A 20,163-nucleotide genomic window follows, 5' to 3' on the forward strand; every position below is an offset into this window, starting at 1 on the left:
AGTAGGCTCCACACCCAATGTAGAGTTTGAACTCATGACCCTGAGATCAAGGGTTGGATGTTCTACCAACTGAGCCACCCAGGTATGTTTATTCTTTAAAATCTAATTTGGTTCTCCTTTAAAATGCAAGTGTGATTCTAATTCAAAATATTCTATTTTAGCAACTTTCTTTTTATAAACTGTTTAAAGACAAAGTCAAGCAATGCCATCTACAGGGAAACTTTAGAACAACAGTCCTATTTCTATAACCCACGCTTCTTTAAATTAATAGAGCATTTATAGTCTGAGTTATAATATTGCATTTGGTATCATCTGGCAAGAAAAAAACAGCAGCTGTGTAAAAAAAATCCCACTAACAATCATTCTGGAATAATATTTCCTAAAATAATTAAAAATAACCTAACTTCACTCCCAAGTTTATCACACTTTGGTTATGAACCATACCTGATTGAGATTCAAGTTATGCAACCTCAAGAAACCTTAGTTTTAACTGGTATGCAGGGAAGACTCAAGTCATTGGAGACTGACCTGCAACAATTTCCTTTTTCCAACTATTGAACTCCCCTCCCTCTTCCTCTTGAGTAGCATCACCTTCCCCTTGTCGGATTCTCTAAATTTTCAGGTAAATAGTTTCTAAAGTTCAGTCCTGTTTAAACCCTATTTCACAGACCAGTCCACATCGCATTCAAAGCTCTTTCCTTCCCTATGCAGTACAGGCCCACTCTAATCATGGATGGGTTGTTTTCTTATTTCTCCTCCTTTTTCTCTGCTCTCTTTCCCTTGGGAAGTAGATGCTGGAACGCAGTGGTTCCCAATTTAGACCAAACACCCAAACCACCTGGAGCCCTTTGACAAAAATGCCATGCCTCTTACTTAATTGAACTGGTACCTGAACATGGCTTTTGTTTGCTTTTAATTTTCTAGGTGATTCCACACGCAGCCTAGTTTGAGAATCACTGCTTTACAAAAGGGGCTCCCTAACTGGCAACAACTGCATGCTGATAATGGGCCTATGGGTTTCACGGTGCACAGTGGCAACTCCTCCTTCCCCTCCCCTGCAACCCAGCCCTGGCAGTCCCTGGAGGTTTGAGAGTTGGCTGCATTCTGGCTGATCCCCAGTCCCTAGCATCACACCTCTCTCATTTATAGCACCCGCCCCTGAACTTCCTCATGTGACTGCACACGTCCTCCAACTCTTAGGCTGACAGGACCCATCTTTAATACCTCTCTGCCTGGCAGCCCCCGCCCTCCAATTCTATTCCTGTGCTCTGGAATAGCAACGCACATATGCTAACCTGCTGAGTAAACACAAATCCAACCAGGTGGAGAAAATGCTGGGTTCCCTTCTTAAAGGCATCCTGAATTGTTCCCTTAGGCCTACCTCTCGTGCTTTCTGAGTACAGATGCTCCCTGTCCCTTCTCTCATGACAGCCCAAAGGACTAAATCCCATTCCCCAACACTGCTTCTCCCTAGCCTCCCAGCTGTCTGTGGAATGGTGGTTCGGGACAGGACGTTCCACAAACCGGCAGCCCTCGGTAAGCCCTGCAGGGCTCATGGGTCCTAACCACCAGTGGTGCCCTGATCTTACAACGTGGAGACTTGCTACCTTGGTACCTTTTAGTCTCTGTTTTGGTCTTACTCCAGAATAGGAAAAGAAAAATCCCATGATTTAATGTTACAAATTACTTAAATCTGCAGTCAGTAACTTACGTCAGTTCTCTAGAACAGATGTCAATGAATGTATGCGAATGACTTATTAAGGAAGTAAGAAGGAGTGGGAATAGGACAGGGAAGGAAGCACGCCCAAGCAAAGGGGTGATTCTGACCAAGCTGTAGAGGCTGACCTCAACCCAGCTCCTCCAGAGAGTTCCGGAGTGTAAACGTACACCTATGTGAGGTAAAGGAGCTGGGCTTTCATACAGAAATGTCAAGGAGCACTTCAGGCCGAAGACCTGGAGGTACTGAGTATTAGAAGCATAGTGAACAGGGGAGGAGGGTGAACAGGTATCTGAGGAATCTGGGTGGATCACTATAGCTGGTCAATGTCAGACTTACTTCTACAAGTTCTACAACGTTACCAAAAAGGCTAAATAGACTTCACTGATAATAACTGGTGCTATCTGTAACTAACAAAGTATCATATATTTAGTTTACACTGTTTAGTAAACTGCTTAATAAAATGCTAAGGGCAGTATGAACAATGTATTTTGAGAAAGAACAGCAAAACAAATTTTAAAGACTGAAGGAAGCCTGGAGGAAAGAATGGTTCTTTTGCTAGAAAGTCTGCTTTAGACATTCATTTTCTTCAAAACAATCTCTGAAACATTCACAAAATCACAGGGTCTCAAAAACAATGTTTATTTTAATACATAAAATGTGCCACCAAGCACCAATGCCTGTAAGTACCAGAATCCCATCCAGTTAGTATTACTCTTCACAACTGGTATGACTGAAGTCCTTGACAGATCCGAGTCTGAGCAGATGATTACCATCACTAACATAAAACAGACGACACAGAACCAAAATCATTTGCTAAATGTATACAGAACTACATGTGTAGTTACTTAAAAACCTTTCTCTGTTCCATGTAAAAACACCAGTGATTTTAGTCATTTTCCTAGAAGATACACACAAGGAGAAGTGCAAGAGCCACGTAAGTGCACAAGCCTGAAAGTGGGCTTTTTATTCTCACTCCATTCTCAAATGGAAGATTCTGTAAAGATACCTTTCCCCACTCCTGATTTCTTACTTTCATTCTTACCAACTCATTACAGTATAATTTACTATCCAACTCACATAGACATGTATGGTGGAGGAAAAGAATAAAACTTTGGCTAATTTAAATATAGAAAACAGTATTTTTGTTTTTTTTTAAATAAAAGAAAATTTAAATACTAAAGCTATCTTAATAACAGCAATGAAGTGGAAGGTATATATAAAACCACTGCAGAATTATGTTAAAATAAAAATCTTTTTTTAGATTTATCTATCTTGAAGACAACTAAATTTTACTAGTTTCAATTTAAACATAATTACATAGTAATAGATGTCTCTCTTTAGAAATTGGATCAATTTATCCCTGGTTTCCTGAAGATACACCAAGTCATGGTTATGCTGCTTCACTGTTTATTTCTGGCAGACTTTGGCAAATCACAATATCTATTTTCATTTGAGGAGTGACTGATATGCAATTTTCTTTTAAGCAGAACCTGATGCTGAGCTAAAAGTAAACTAAGTTGGATTTCAGGCCCAATGGCAGGCAGGCAGTCAGTAATCATTTTTCGAATTGCAGGCAGCCCATGGTAGTTTTCATTTATATATCAAATCTCTACGGACATGCTGGAATAATCTGTGAACACAATCTTCCCATGCTGTATTCACATGCTCCACTCACATCTTTAGCTTACCCAGGTTGTTAGAGACTTGGGTAAGATGACTAAAGATTTCACGATGGAGATTTCTATAAGAAAAAAAAAAAAAGAAACTTTAAAACTTTAAAGAGGCTTTCTAAAAAGAAACTTTAAGTACTTACTGGGTACTTAATACTAGGTAATATGCCTAGTAATGGCTAAATGCAATTCAAAGGAATAGCCATGCATAATTTTTGGAGATGGTTCGTTGCTGATACCTAAATGCAAGCAACCAAAGAAAAATGACATACACTGGACATCATCAAAATTAAAAAGCTCTGTGCTTCAAAGGACATACTATCAAGAAAACAAAAAGACAACTCACAGAATGAGAGAAAGTATTTGCAAGTCACGTTCTGGTAAGGGTCTAGTATCCAAAATATATAAAGAACTGTTACAACTCAATGATAAAAAGACGACCCAATTTAAAAACAGGCAAAGTACTTTTGTAAAGATATACAAATGGCCAGTAAGTACATGAAAAGATATTCAACATCATTAGTTACTTGGGAAATGAAAATAAAAACCACAATGAGATACCACTTCATCCCTACTAAGATGGCTAGAATCAAAAAATGGACAATGACAAGTGTTGGTGAGGACACAAAGAAATTAGAACCCTCAGCTATTGCTGGTGGGAACGTAAAGTGATACAGCAGCTTTGGAATACAGTTTATTAATTCCTCAAAAAGTTAAACAGAATTCCCATATAACCCAGCAATTCTACTCTAAGGTACATACCCAAGAGACCTGAAAACACAGATCACACAAAAATTCTCACATGGATATTCATAATAGTATTATTCATTATAGCCAAAAAGTGAAAACGACTGAAATGCCTATCAAGTGATGAATGGATAAGGTGTAGTATATGCATGCAAAGAAATATTAAAACTATATTAAAAAAAACATATTATACCTAAAAAAAAACTGTAAGGAGTTAAGTGCTGAGGATGTAGGCTCCAACATGGGTAAACCTTAAAAACACTGTGCTGTTAGAAGCCAGATACAGGAAGCCACACAGTGTGTGGTTCCATTTATATGAAATGTTCAGAATAGGAAAATCCATAGAGAACAGACTGGTGGTTGCCAAGGGCTAGGGAGAGGCAGGAATAGGAAGTGACTGCTAACAGGTATGGGGTTTCTTTGTGAGGTGATAAAAATGTTTTGAATTAAAAAGTGGTGACAGCTGTGCAACTCTGTGAGTATACTATAAAACTAGTGCATTGTACATTTTAAAAGGGTGAATTTTATGGTGTGTGAATGTTACCAACTTTTTCAAAAGAAACTGATTCTGGGGCATCTGGGTGGTTCAGTGGGTTGAGCATTGGACTCTTGAGCTACTCAGGTCATGATCCCAGGGTTGTGGGATTGAATCCTGCATCAGGCTCTGCACTGAGTGTGGAGCTTAAGATTCTCTCCCTCTCTCTCAGGGCCCCTGGGTGGCTCAGTTGGTTGAGCTTCTGACTCTTGATTTCAGATAAGGTCATGATCTCACAGCTGTGAGATCAAGCCTGTTGGGCCCCAGTGTGGAGCCCACTAGGGATTCACTTTCCCTCTTGCTTTGCCCCTCCCCTGCTCATGCTTGTGGGATTTCTCTTCCCCGACCCCTGCTTGTGCTCTGTAACAATTAACAATTAAAAAAAAAAAAAAAAGTGATTCTTTGGGGGGAAAAAAAAGGAAGCCTGTACATTTAGGAAACACAAAATCTTTATGCCTCAAAAAAATCCTACTTTCAAAACTACACCACGAGGGCACCTGGCTGGCTCAGTTGGTAGAGCACATGACTCCTGATCTCGGTATTGTAAATTTGAGCCCCACGGTGGGTGCAGAGATTACTCAAAAATAAATCTTTTTTTTCTTCTTCTTTTAAATGTTTATTTATTCTGAGAGAGACAGGGAGAACGTGAGCTGGGGAGGGGCAGAGAGAGAGGGAGAGAGAGAATTCCAAGCGGGCTCCGTGCTATCAGCACAGAGCCTGATGCAGGGCTCAATTTCACAAACCATGAGATTGTGATACAAGCTGAAATCAACAGTTGGATGCTTAACCACTGAGCCACCCAGGTACCCCTAAAAATAAACCTTTAAACAAACAAAAACCCTGTACAACAGCCTGAGCTAAAACCACATTCCTTAAGACCTAAAACATTTTTAAATTTATCTTTATATCTCCAGCACCATGCCAAATAAAAGTTAGTGGATCTGAATTACTAACCCCACTAGTCCTCTTTCTTTATACTCCTAACACCTAGCCTTGATCTCCCAAATTGCAAGTTATTTGCTTTTGGCTAGAATTCACATAATGAGAAAACTTCATCAACAAATTCAACAAATTCAATCATAGCAAAGAGAACAGAAACAAGTGGGATTTACTAAATTAAGCATCTTTAATGCATAAACTTGACCATGTCTTTGCTTTATACTAGTCACATATACAGAAGGTGATACAAAAATGGATGAGACACAATTCTTCCTTTCTACAGGTTCAAACTCTAGGCATCACAGAGGCAACTTGCATAAAATATAATTACTGTAACAGGTAAAGAAAGCAACAAAAAAGGGAAACATACATAAATTCTATTTAACAGAGTGCATTTTTATTTACTGTACAGACCTACCTTATTATATTTTACTCTGACAATTTAAAAGAATTTGGGGCGCCTGGGTGGCTCAGTCAGTTAAACATCCAACTTTGGCTCAGGTCATGATCTCACAGTTCGTGAGTTTGAGCCGTGAGTTGGGCTCCGTGCTGACAATAGTGCAGAGCCTGCTTGGAATTTTCTCTCTCCCTCTCTCTCTGCCCCTCCCTCACTCACTCAAAATAAATAAATTTAAAATAAATTTTGAATGATTGGAGAAAGTTCACAAAAGTCAGAACTAATAAGAGACAATACAAACTTATAAACAGCTGAGTTCCTTGCTTAAGCTGATGTCCAATTATAAACCTCTATTATTTACAGATGGAAAGGACCTTTATAAAAGCAGCCTGCCTAATTTTAAAGGAAGAATCCAAGGCCAAGGAGATTATCTTAACACTGAAAGTGCCTTAGTTCAGTGAGTTATCAGAGCAGTTTCCCCACATCACAATCAACATCTACACCACACATTAGCTCAGAGACCATGCCCAGCTAATGAAATCTCCTCAGAGGATAAAGGAGCTAGGAATATATTTACCGGTTTTTTCTTTCTGATGTATAAAATATGAATATCTTCACTTCGATATTCTTCATCATGTTTCTCCAAAGGAATTTTTTCAAAGTCAAAGTCTAGTTGGAGTAGCTATAAATTTAAAAGAGATATACTTTAAATTAAGTAATATGAAGTGTCCTGTGGTGACAGAAGTCAGAATGATGGTTAATTTTAGAGTACTGACCAGGGAAGGGCATGTAGGAGCCTTCTGAGGTCGTAAAAGTGTTCTATAGCTTTATGTAGGGTGGTGGTTGCTTGGGTGTATACACATGAAAAAGTGAGCCGAGCACTGGATATATGTGCATTGTACATGTGTTTTAATTCAACTGAAACAGTTTAGCAATATAAAATTTTCAATTATACTCTCAAAAGTTCATTAACTTTAATTGTCAAGAAAAATATAAACCATTTTAGCACATATCTGAGGCAGAGTCATATATTTGTTTTCTCATTTAAGTAAAGTAGTCCTTTCAGGGCTGTGTAGATGTACCCTCAAGAGGAGTCACTTGTAAAGTGATGGATTTTTGCCCATCAAAAGCGTTTGGGTGACAACCAGGGGAAGATGGGTAAAGATACATGGGACTCTATGTACTACTCTTGCAACTTTGTGTGAATTTTTATTTCAAAGTAAAAAGTAAAAAAAAGAGGGGGAGGAGGGGAGAGGGGAGAGGGGAGAGGGGAAGAAACTGAAAGCAGATAGGTTTTCTTCCAGGACACGTGGGTGGCTCAGTCAGTTAAGTGTCTGACTCTTGATTTCAGCTCAGGTCATGATTTCACAGTTCATGGGTTCTTGGGATTGAGCCCCATGCTGGGCTCTGCCCTGACAGCAGGGAGCCTGCTTGGGATTCTCTCTCTCACTCTCTCTCTGCCTCTGCCCTGCTCACTCTCTCTCAAAATAAATAAGTAAACTTAAAAAAAAAAAAAAAAAAGCAGATACAATATCTTGGTCAAAGCTTTCATAAAAACATAGAGAAAACCACAGAGGTAAAAACATATCACATATCAATGTTTCCATGATGTATACTCCAAAAGTAATACATACATCAATATGTTCCCCAAAGGTAGCACAGTGTTTAATCAAGAAACATTATTTTAGATTGTTCTCTAAATACTAGATCACCTAATTAGAAAGAAAAAGAAATAAAGGATTAGAAAAGATGAAAAAAGCGGAAGTCTTAATAGAACGGTGGGCAATGAAAGATCCTCTCCTTGGGTTCATACAACCAGAATGTTTTCCCCACTCAAGAGTACCATAATATACTTGAACACACAGTCACATACAGCCTCACAGAAGGGTAATCAGTACAAAAACCTATCTAGTACAGTACTTACCTCAAAATACTTTTTCTCAATTTCTGGATTTTTTCCCATGGTTCGTTGTTCATAACAACATATAATACAAGTCTCAAATCCACTAATATCTTTTAGAGTTTTCAACAATGGCTCCAAAGACTGTTCAAAAAAGGATATAGTTTTTATTTATGATTTTTAAAAATTTATATTTTTACTATAAAAAGGGGGCAGGGGAAGTGGAGGGTAACCATAATTCCCCTCCAACTTATCCATCTTTGAATCAATCCAACAAAGTACATGTGGTTAAAGCTCTGTAACTAATGACTGGTAAACTTCTCTTAACTAATCAACCATTACACTGATTTCAATTTCCAAAGAGAGGAGTTAAGTGACTGCATTTTGGAATGCCCATGGGAAAATAAATAGAACTGACTTCACCCTTAAAAAATTAATTTTATTTAATCTATTTTAATTTAGGATTTTGCCCACAAAGGCAAGTCTGACAATACCTTGAAAGTAAGTTAGCTCGACCCTTGTTATTTTAAAAATGAGTGATGCCCACAATGCTATACAAACGGATTTTTAAAAATCATTCTGAATAATTTTGCCACAGAAAAATGAATTCTTTACAAAGCAACTTAATTCTCAATGTCATGGTCAACATGTTCACTAGGAAGAGCTTTAAAAAACTTGGCTTTTCATAACATCCAAATGGCAAAATCCTTTTAAAATCTTACAGAAGCTTCTAGTAAAATGCACATGACACTTTTCTCAACTGTTTCAGAGGTATATATGTTTATCCTGAGTGTACATATACAGTTCCTTAAAACTTATTTTCTCTTTACTGTGTCATCAACTTTAGGACAAATATCCTGCATTTAGAGATGTTAAAATGGGAAGAAATGTGCACTACGAAATCCACCAGTCATGGTACCACTTCTAAAGGAAGGGCACTTCGCTCCACTGAGTACTTACCTCTTCGTAGTATATGCAGTCGGCCATCAGTATGTAGTCTGGTGGAGAAGACAAGTCTTCTATTTCTTCCCCCCTTAAAAATGTCAACCAAATATTTTAACTGTTGCTTTAATAATTTAAAATACAGTTTTTATAAACAAGGCCTGAAAAGTCCCCTCCGTATTAACTATGCTTTTAGTGAAATGCAATTTAAAGCAAACTACGAATCATTACTTAAAACAAGCTGAAAGGCCATACAAACCATTTCAGTACCTTGGCTTGAATAGAACCAGTGACAAGATGCTCGTTCATATTAATATTCATCTTCAGCAAATCTTGCAACTCTTCAAGATCTGTGACTACAACATCAGCCCTGTAAAATAAGGTGGATTGAGGTGTAGGCACAAGTATGGTAAACCAGTAATGTGGGTTTCCCGAACAAAGCGGCGCCCCCTCCTGCCAGCTCTTACCCGAGGGTAGCGGCCATGAGCCCCACGGCCCCTGTGCCAGAGCCCAGTTCCAGCACCGACCGCCGGCTCAGAGCGTGGGCCCCATCGCCGGAAAACTCGGGCGTTTCCAGGTACTTAGAAAGAACAATGGCAGCATCCCAAACAACGCAGCCCACGCCGCCAGAGCCATACTGCTGCAGTCGTAACACTGTGCCATCTCGCTTCTCCAAAACTCGAACAAAGTTCCGCAGTGGGTCCTCCACGGAGGACTCCAGGGTAGCCGCCATCGCTGCCCGGCAACAAGAGGCGGCGTGCGCGGTGACGTCACATCCACACGCACCGCCCCAAGGGCCGACCTGAAGAGGGCCCGGCGCCTCCTAGCGGCGAAGTTGGGCTCCACAGCGCGTGCGCAAAGGCACAAAGCCGGGAAGGCAGCGTTACCTGGGCGTGGTCGAGCACGAGGCCACCCGCTTCCCCAGCGTGCTGGTCTGCCTCACTCCGCTCAATTACAAGTCAGGCCTAACAAACAGGTAGTTTAAATCACTCTTCCAAAGCTAAGATTATAAACTGCTCTTTAAAAAACAAAGGCAACCTCAGAGTGTTTTTACCTGGAGACTAATTCACATGGTAGTTATTGGCCTTAAACCCAGGCAGGTTCCAAGATCCTACCAAGGAAGGCTATAATCCTTATCAAGAGTTCCCTAGCATGTTTCTAATTTTTCATCTGAATGCATAAAAATAGTTGCTGGAAGCTTGCTGACTGCATTTTGAAGGTTAAGACAAAAGTAATCCCTCTAAAATTTACATCACTTAAATTCTTTGGGATTATGTAAGGTAAATTGCACAAAATATTGTAAATAATGTAGGTGTATTTATTTCCACAGAACTCAACAATCTCTCCCCTTGTTTCTTAAAATGAAAACACATACTTTAAAAATCTTTTAAAAATTAAGACTGGGGTAATTTATTAATCTTGTTAAGAACTCTGATACAAAGCACAGTAAAAGGCCACAGACCAGTAAATAAACAACGTGGCTTTTGGCTACTTTACAACTGCTGCTACAACACTATTAGCAAAACACGCTTTTTCATCACTTTGAACCCAGGAGTCCAAATGGCAAATAAGAGTTTTATTCACTTCTCTGAATAAAAAGTTTAATAAAGCTTTAAGTATTTGCTGGTTTAAATGTTACCAATGTAAAAAAAAATATTTTAAAAATTTTTAGTTAACATGAAATTTATAAAGTTACTAGGTTTTGAGGGCAAAGCAGTTGGTTCCTATGCCATAAGAATTTTTCCTCTGAATTTCTGAATTAGTAAAGTAGCAGATTGTATTATAGGCCTCGAGTCACTTAAATTTATATAGGTTATTAGCATTATCTTTAAATATACAATATAAACAAAACTGTACATACATGGCATATTAACTTTGTTTTCCAAAACAATAGGCAACTCATTAGCTAAAGACACCATAGTCTGCAAAAACAAAAGGCACATCTGAATGAGATACATGCCCTTTCTCCCTCTATGATTGGGTTAGGTAGTCTCTGTATACATTTTGACAAAATAATAAACACTTACAGTGCATTCTACTATTTTCATTCTATTTTTCATTTTTGTCTTCAGCAGCAAATTCTGGCATTTAAGACATGGCATTAAAGAGTTTAAGAACAGTGGGTGTTTTTCACAATTCTCCTACATGTAAAAACTAGAAGTAAAAACTAGAAGATGGTCAAAGAGTTTTAAAAATCAGTAATACCATACACCCCCTAAATCTGTGTAAATTCATTGCCTTAAAAAGGCATCTATTACTCAAATTTGAAAAATTCCACAAATGCACTATCCCCTTTTTCAGTGCAATCAATGTCACTTTAAACCATATTTTAGCAGAGTCTACAGTGCAAATATAAATTCTTTATACTGGCCTTTTGGCAGCACTGAGGATCCAAAACAAGGCAATGCTACTGATCACCTGAGGATCATGGTAAAGGACTTCTGTATTTTTATTTTTCTGATTTTTAAAAGCTTATTTGATCAGTAGCATTTTTGTAAGAGCATTATTTGTAAAAAGTACTAAAATACTATGCCTTTTTCTGAATAAATTAAAAAAAAAAAAACCTTTACAAATACCATTCCAGTGTCAATGACTACATATGGCTAAGGTCATTGAGGAGTTTCTGCATTTTCTAGCAAAGGCAGTCTGTACGATGGGGGGTGTGAAAGCTCCCGTTTATAAGTCTTTGGTGGCAGTTTTGGTAGGTGAGGGCTTGAATTCTGCCTTGGTGGAACAGGGGGAGCTTGAGGATGAGCAAGGTTATTGTGACTGGAACTGAGCGCATAGCATCGACGTGGTACTCTTGGAGAGGGTGTGCTAGGAGGAGTATTTGGTGAATTTGGACAGGTACTAACGTCTCTGAGCCACTCTGGATCTCTGTGAAGATGTCCTAGTGGAGGTGGCTGAAGATTAAATGGACAGTTTATAAAGTGTTCTGGAGGCCGAAGGGGAACTGGTGGAGGGGTATCAGGAAGAGGATCTCTCGGCGGTGGTGGAGGTGGACTATGCAGAGGCCCGTCAAATGCACCAGTAGGAGCAGGAACTCTGGGTTTTACCTTTGGAGGAGGAGGTTGTCTTGGTGGAATAGCAGGGGGGTCATCATCAGATTTCGTATTTCCCTAAAAAAAAAAAAAAATTAAATTATACCTCCATTCTCCTGAAAAATCTGTTAAGAAAGGTTTCAAAAGACTGAAAAATTCTTATGTGTTCAGTTAAATCCAGAGGTTCAAAATAGGTTAACCTAATTTAATGATCAGATTTATCAATAAATTACTTCTAGTATAACTTGGGGCCCAGTTTAATATTTTTATATATGAGATGTTTTAATTGAAATCTTAGAACATAAAGCCTCAGGTTATCTTGTAATTATAATAGGCAAGCGACTAAAAAGGATGTATAGTTTTGTGAACATTAAAATACATAATTCCAAGGGGACTTAATGCCTAGCTTCTGCTTTCTGGTCATCTACTTCTGCTTTCCCCAGTGAGGTTCTCAAAGTGTGATCCAGGGACAGCAGCACCAGCATCAGTAGGGAACTTGTTAAAAAATGCAAATTGTTGTGCCCCACCCTCTAGACCTACTCAAACAGAAACTCTGGCAATCTGGTTTTAACAAGCCTCCCAGGTGATTTTGAAGCAGTCAAGTTGGAGAAGTGCTGGTTTAAAGTTTCAAGAACGCTTTGAATACTAAAGTTTTTTCCATTTCTACCAGAAAGAAAACATACTTCTAAGTATATGTGAATCTGCCCAGCCTCTTTTTAGAAAAAAATATTCCAAGAATTAAGCAATTATTTAAAGTATTTTTCAAATAAAACCAAAGTGTTTTAAAACCTTAAAGGGTAGCCAAATTATAACTGACAGACTTCTTATAAGAACAAGCACTGTTCTGAAGATTCACAACTTTGAATAAGTTGAGTAAGTTAAGGCAAACCTAAGTCCTGTTGACTACCTTGGAATTTGAAGCATCATGATCAAACTTTTTTCGAGGAGGAAGTGGAGGAGGAATCAGTGGCTCTTCATTTAGTTTATGTAAACTACCACATGAACTGAAGAAAGACTCTAGGGGTAAAAAAGATTAGTTTAACCACAATTCACAGTGCAATCATAAGACAAGACTTTATTTCAATACGTGATCAACTCTGCTACAGCAAATGTCAGAATGTATTTTTTTTTTTTTAACGTTTATTTATTTTTAGGACAGAGAGAGACAGAGCATGAACGGGGGAGGGGCAGAGAGAGAGGGAGACACAGAATCGGAAACAGGCTCCAGGCTCTGAGCCATCAGCCCAGAGTCCGACGCAGGGCTCGAACTCACGGACCGCGAGATGGTGACCTGAGCCGAAGTCGGACGCCCAACCGACTGAGCCACCCAGGCGCCCCCAAATGTCAGAATGTATTGTAGCTGATGGTTGGTTTACCTATCCTCTCCACTAAAAACCGTAAGCTTTTTGAGGGTAGTGTGTATTTATTTTTGTATCCCTAAGCACTAGTACAGTGGTAGTGCTTGATACATGGCAGGTACCATGGCTACATGAAGATATACAATTTAATTAAAATTAATAATGAGATTCTGTATCTCAAAAGCCTTTTTAAAATCTAAAACAAACATATTTGCATATATTGTAGTAACTTCCAGAGAAAGAGCATACATAATCATACATAATTCTGAAGCAGCTAGTATCAGATACATTTCTACACAGGTAATAAAACCTCCAAATAGGAGAGCAAAAGGTAAGGTTGTATCAAATAACCCTTTCTCTTTGTTAAGTTTCTCACTGATAAAGGACATGTTATATAACCACATTAAAGAGAATTTACAAGATGATAAAGTATTCAGGAGAAAATTCTATGCCAAATAGACATAGAGTATGAACTGTTTTCTGGGGCGCCAGGGCAGCTGAGTCGGTTAAGTGTCTGACTCTTGATTTTGGCTCAAGTCATGATCTCACGGTATGTGAGACTGAGCCCCGCATCAGGTTCTGCACTGACAGTGTGGAGCCTGCTTGGGATTCCCTCTCCCCCTCTCTCTCTGCCCCTCCTCCACTCTCGCTCTCTCTCAAAATAAACAAACATTTAAAAAGTACTATTTTCATTTATTTCTTTTGTTTTTCATATGACAAAAATGCCTATAGTTAAGGACCAAGTCTATTTGATCTCTCTCCATAAACAGTTGTAATAAAAGCAGTGACCATGTCTCATTTATCATTATACTAAGATTGAGTTCACAGGAACTAGTTGGGAAAATTGACGAGTTTAATTTTAAACACATTGTGTATGAACTGCTTATGCAATATCCAAGTAAAGATGTCAATCTCGTTACTCCACGTAAAAAACTGCTGTCCTGATCATGTGACTCTGCAGTCACCTCATGGGTCTTGTTACCTCAGGGTGTCAGTAGTGGAAAAAGTATGCCTATGGGGTCTTGGCAGATGCTGTGGGATGTTAGGCAGAGCACTATGTGCTGTGGATATATTCCTTTGGCCTGCCCAACATCCTTTGCCCTGTCTTTGGATGCAAACTACTCTTGGTGATAGTGAGTCTATCTCATGTGGTTTAGTTGGCCAATTTGGCCTAGTGCACCCCAACTCCAATCAGAGAAATAACAAGTGTTGGTGAGGATGTGGAGAAAAGGGAATCCTTGTGCACTGTTGGTGGGAATGTAAACTGATGCATCCACCGTGGAAAACAGTATGGAGTTTCCTCAAAACATTAAAAATAGAAATACCATATGATCCAGTAATTCCACTACTAAGCATTTACCCTAAGAAAACAAAAACACTAATTGAAAAAGATATATGTACCCCTGTGTTCAGTGAAGCATTATTTATAATAACCAATATATAGAAGCAACTCAAGTATCCATCAATAGATGAATGGATAGGGACGCCTGGGTGGCTCAGTTGGTTGGGCGTCCAATTTCGGCTCAGGTCATGATCTCACAGTTCATGGATTCAAGCCATGTGTGGGGCTCTGTGCTGACAGCTCAGAGCCTGGAGCCTGCTTCGGATTCTGTGTCTCCCTCTCTCTGCCCCTCCCCCACTCATGCTCTGTCTCTCTCTCAAAAATGAATAAACATTTTAAAAAGTAGATGAATGGATAAAGAAGATATGGGGTGCATGTGTGCGCGTGCGTACACACACACACACACACACACACACACACACACACACACTGGAATATTAGCCACAAAAAAGAATGAGATCTTGCCATTTGTAACAATATGGATGGACCAAGAGGGTATGCTAAGTGATAAGTCAGACAAAGAAAAAGCAAATACCATATGATTTCACTTTTATGTGAGTTCTGGAAAAAAAAAAGCCAGAAACAGACTCATAAACACAGAGAACAGACTGGTGGCTGCCAGAGGGGAGGAGGGTAAGGGAATGGACAAAATAGGTGAAAGGGATTAAGAGGCACAAACTTCCAGTTATAAAATAAATAAGTCCAAGAGATGAAAAAAACAGCATAGGGAATATAGTCAATATTATAACAACACTTATGGTGAACATGGAGCAATATAGAGAACTGTCAAATCACTATGTTGAATATCTGAAACTAATATAATACTGCATGTCAACTATACTTCCATAATAAATACTTTTTGAAAGTAAGCTCTATGCCCAACATGGGGCTTGAAATCATGACCCAAGATCATGAGCTGCATGCTCTAATGACTGAGCCAGCCGGCCGCCCCAATAATAAATATGTTTTTAAAAGCAAAAAGGAAAACAAAGAAGGGGGCACTGGACTCACTCTTTCAACATGATCAGATTTCTAATCTACCTTCCTTTTATACATGTAGCCCTGTGCTTCAGGGAAAGCTGACCTTATCCCTTAAGTCTGGAGATGGGACCTGATTAGACCAAATCAATAGAGTAATCCAATCCTTCAGCCACAGTGACTGGTTTAGCTGAAGGCATGTGACCTAGTTCACATTTGGAAGATGTGCTAGCAGATCTGAAAACAAAGTTCCTTGCCCTTCTGGAAAAGTACTCTGCCAGTCTGTCTCTCTTTTCTGTACCTCTCTTTTCTTCTTACCTGATGGAATAAAGAAGCAAAGCACACAAACTGTTATGCTCCCACTACCACTCTTATGACCTTGAAGAAAAACAGTCTTAGATAAAGCTGGTAATTTAGCCAAAACAATGAAGAGTTGAAAAGAAACCTGGTCTTTGATAACATCACTCAGCCACTGATTCAACAAATCTTAAAGTAGCTTTCCTCTAGACTTCCAGTTATGTGAATCAGAATGTTTTCTTACTGTTTAAGTCAGACTTAGGTGGGTCTTCCCTTCCTTACAGAAACACACACTCATGGAAGTGGAAAATATCTAAATGATGGTAGAAAAGCTGTGAGAGCTTCTGAATATAGGTCTAACTCTACAGTCAGACCACAAAACCACTGTTATACTTCTCCATAGCAGGCAGTCAACAATCCTTGCTGAAGCATCAACACAATTTTATTTTGCTATCAAGAACACTTCCTTGGGGCACCTGGGTGGCTCAGTTGGTTAAATCTCTGACTTCGGCTCAGGTCATGATCTCACAGGTTATGAGTTCAAGCCCCATGCCTGGCTCTGTACTGACAGCTCAGAGCCTGGAGCCTGCTCAGATTCTGTGTCTCCCTTTCTCTCTGCCCCTCCCCCACTCATGAGCTTGCTCTACCTCTATCTCAAAAAAATTAAAAACGATAAAAAAAAAACCCACTTCCCTACAAGATTAGTGTTTGTGAGCATTTTAAATAGCTTCAGTGTTTAAAACTAGAATGTAGGATAATTTACTAAACAATTTCTGTAATATTAGTTAGCTATGTAAGTTACTTCCAATTTTTTTGCCATCCGTCCATCCATTTATTCAACAAATACTTATTGTGCACCTGCTATAGTGCCAGGCGCTGTTCTAGGCACTATGGCAATATAGTAGTGAACCACAACAGGCAAAAATTCATGTCTTTACAGAGCTTATATTCTGCATTGGGGAGAGAAAGTGGACATGGTAAATAAGTAAAAGTATTATGGTCATAAATTAGAAGAAGATATATTAGGTAGGGAAGGAAGACAGGAAAAGATAGGAGGGGAGCAATTTTAAATAGGGTGACTAGGGAAGGCCTCACTCAGGTAACACTGGACAAAAGCCTGAAGGAGGCAAGGGAGCCTGCCATGAGGCCAACTGGGTAAAGAGCATTCTAAGCAGAGGGAATGGCAAAGGCAGAAGTCCTAATGTGGGGATGCATCTATTGTGTGCATCAGGCAGAGTAGCTGGAGCAGAGTGAGTGACGGGAGAAAACAGTAGGTGGTGAAGTCTGACATATCCAAAGAGGCTAAAATGCATAGGATGTTCTGGGCCCTTTGCAAGAACTTTGGCATTTACTTGAGATGGAAAGCCACTGGGGGGCTATGAGACAAGTCTAACTTACATTCTAAAAGGACCTGGCTGCTATATTGAAAACAGACTGTGGGGAAGGTGGGAAGTTAAAATGCTACTACAGTGGTGGCTTGGATCAAGGTGACAGCAGTAGAGATGGTGAGAAACAGTTACATTCTGGATATATTCTGAGGGTAAACAAGACTTATTGATGAATCACATTGGGGGTATGAGAAAGAGAAATAAAAGATAACTCTAATATTTTTGGCCTAAGCAATTAGATACAGTTAAAGCTGGGATAAGAGGCTATGGGAAGAACTACTTTGCAGGGGATGAAAACAAGTTCAGTTCTGGAGAAGTTTGAGATTCTTATTCAATGTCCAAATAGAGATGTCAAAGGTCACTGAGTATATGAGTCAAAAAGTCAAGTGGTTCCAGGTAGATTAAAAAAACGGGGAATTATTAATATAGAGATAATATAAGACTGAATGGGCCAAACAAGTGAGTGAGAAGAGGTCCAGGGACTGAATCTTGTAACCTTCCAATCTTTGCTGACTGGAAATATGAAGAGAAACAAGCAAGACAGACTAGTGAGCTGAAAGTAAAACAGAAGAACCAAGAGAGTGGGAGGAACAATGTGATCATGTATGTGACTTCTTCCCAAAATTGGTATTTTGTATTAATGAAGGCAGAAACTTGATCTTTGGTTTGCCACTGAATCTGTAGTATCTAGCAGGGTAGCTGTTACAAAGTACTCAATTCCCTACTGCATGAGTAAGCCAAAGGGTATGAACATTTTTATGGTTTGACATATTGTTTACAGATTTCTTTCCAAAAGGGTCATACTAATACACCAATTTACAAGGGATAAATAACATATGAGAGTACCTTTTAACATAGGCTTGCTCCTACTTTCATGTGAACTGTCTATTCATGTCCACTGTTAATGGAGTCTTGCTGTTTTACTCACTGTATGTGAGCACTTTTCATATGTACAATGTTCTTTCTTTCAGGATTTGTTTTAGGGAGTCAGAATTTTATGCAGCTATTCTTAACATCCTCCATTAAATTTCAAGATGAAATTTTATTTATCATATGGAAAGCATATTTTATTGCCATCCAAAATAATGTCTAGAACTGCTGGTTCTAAAATGGCATGGTGTTATGCTGAAGTCCTAACCCTCAGTACCTGTGAATATGACCTTATTTAGAAATGGGGTCTTCACAGCTATGTAATCAAGTTAGGATCAAAGTGGGCCCTAACCAGTATGATTGGTGTCTTTATAAGAAGAGGAGTAGGGACAAAGAAACAAACAGGGAGAAGATGGCCATGTGACAACAGAGGCAGGGACTGAAGTGATGCACCTATACAACAAAGGATGCCAAGGATAATTAGCAAATACCAGAAACTAGAAGAGGCAAGGAAAGATTCTCAAAGGTTTCAGAGGGAGCAAGGCCCTGTCAACACCTTGATTTTTGGACTTATATCCTCTAGAACTGTGTTCTTTTAAGTCACTCAGTCTGTGGTACTTTGTTATAGCAGCACTAGAAGAAACAAATATACATAGTAAAAACATTTCCACACAGAACAACAAGGAAAAAAAGAAACATACAAACTTCACTGAAGCCAAGAAATAACTGAATCTTGAAGTTTCAGTACATGAAGGTGGACTACAATGTACATGAAGGAGACAAATGGAGGAAGATGAAACCCAAATGTCTACAGTTAGTGATACTGTCAAACAGCAGTTAATGTGTCCACAGAATTAAAGGAGGGTTCAGGACTTAAAGGCACTTGGTATAATGGAAGGCATGGACATGAAAACAAAAGACTTGATTAAATCTATGTAAGGAACAATTAAAACTCGATAGGAGATTGGGGATTTTATTTTCTGGTGAATCTAAACATTGGACTGTGCTGATAACACAGATTTTATATTAAATGCTGAGACCACCCAGGCAGAAGGCTTGAAGATCTTTCTTTGGAAAAACTAAACATTCCTAGAGAAGAGGCCTCACAGATTCTGACATTTGGAGATTTCCTAAGTAAAAATTTCTCATCACTCTATTCACAGTGAAACCTAGAAGTCAACAAGCTTTGCCCATGGATATAGTATTTCCCATCACTTTATCTTGCCTCACTCTAACATATGAAAAGCTAAGGATACCAAACAAGAAAAGAAAACCTCTAATATGAAAGACAAGAGACTACATCTAATAGAAGGAACTCAGAAAGGAAATAATATAAGAAACAAAGCAAAAATTTTTTCCAAAAAACACCAAATCATACAGGAGATAAGACAGTGAATCCACAAAACCAGGACAACAGGGTGAGATAAAATTGGCATGATCAGAGGTAACTAGAAAGAATTTCTTGGAAATTCAAAATCATTGTAGATGAAAAAAAAATAGAGGAGTTGGAAGATGAAATGAGGAAATCTTGTGAAAAACAGAACAAGAAAACAAAGATATGGACAACAGGAGACAAAATAAAGTTGGAGGCTCAATCTAGGATGTACAATATGGAAAAGGAGCTCGAAAAAGGAAGTCAGAGAATGTGTTTGGGAGGAAATTATTACCAATGATACAAGGAACATTTTATAGACATCAAAGACATGAATCTCTAAATTTAAAGGGCTTAATAAGTAGACAGTAAAATGAAAGAAAAAAATGACCCATATCAAAGCAGATCATTGTATATGTGTAGAACATTAGAAATAAAAACAGAAGATCCTAGAAGTTTCTTGAATATATTGTGGTAAACACTGCTAACTGTCCCCCAGTGCACCTTTCCTTTTCTTCCTTTCAGTAATAGGATCCTATGTATTTTAGCAAGACAAAAGGCTTCCCAGTTACAGACAACATCTCCTAGCCTCCCTTGTAGCTAGGAATGTCTGTGTAACTATATTTTGGGAAGAAAGCAGAGTAATGTGAGAGAACAACTCCCAGAT

At 38.8% G+C, this 20,163-nt stretch overlaps 2 protein-coding genes across 4 annotated transcripts in view; both read right to left on the reverse strand.

Moving 5' to 3' along the window:
- Positions 1-2,338: 2,338 nt before the first annotated feature.
- VCPKMT (valosin containing protein lysine methyltransferase) lies at positions 2,339-10,147 on the reverse strand. Of its 2 annotated transcripts, XM_030319066.2 has the most exons (6): positions 9,318-10,147; positions 9,110-9,220; positions 8,869-8,941; positions 7,933-8,052; positions 6,586-6,690; positions 2,339-3,461 (listed from the first exon to the last, which is right to left on the reverse strand). In XM_030319066.2, exons 1-6 carry the CDS (start codon positions 9,581-9,583, stop codon positions 3,447-3,449), a joined length of 690 nt encoding a protein of 229 aa, XP_030174926.1. In that variant the 5' UTR covers positions 9,584-10,147; the 3' UTR covers positions 2,339-3,446. The 2 variants fall into 2 exon arrangements, with proteins under 2 accessions (XP_030174926.1, XP_030174924.1); XM_030319064.2 differs by lacking the exon at positions 2,339-3,461 and having other exon boundaries at positions 6,201-6,690.
- Positions 10,148-10,239: 92 nt separating this feature from the next.
- The window catches only part of SOS2 (SOS Ras/Rho guanine nucleotide exchange factor 2), a 90,630-nt gene continuing 80,706 nt past the window's right edge, over positions 10,240-20,163 (reverse strand). For both annotated transcript variants that reach the window (XM_030319050.2, XM_030319049.2), the window contains 2 exons: positions 12,799-12,908; positions 10,240-11,969 (listed from right to left, as the gene is read on the reverse strand). In XM_030319050.2, the coding sequence (XP_030174910.1) occupies positions 11,460-11,969; positions 12,799-12,908 (620 nt within the window). In that variant the 3' untranslated portion in view covers positions 10,240-11,459. The remainder of the gene's footprint in view (positions 11,970-12,798; positions 12,909-20,163) is intronic.

This window comes from Lynx canadensis, chromosome B3 (genome assembly GCF_007474595.2).
Source record: "Lynx canadensis isolate LIC74 chromosome B3, mLynCan4.pri.v2, whole genome shotgun sequence".
Classification (NCBI taxonomy): Eukaryota; Metazoa; Chordata; class Mammalia; order Carnivora; family Felidae; genus Lynx; species Lynx canadensis.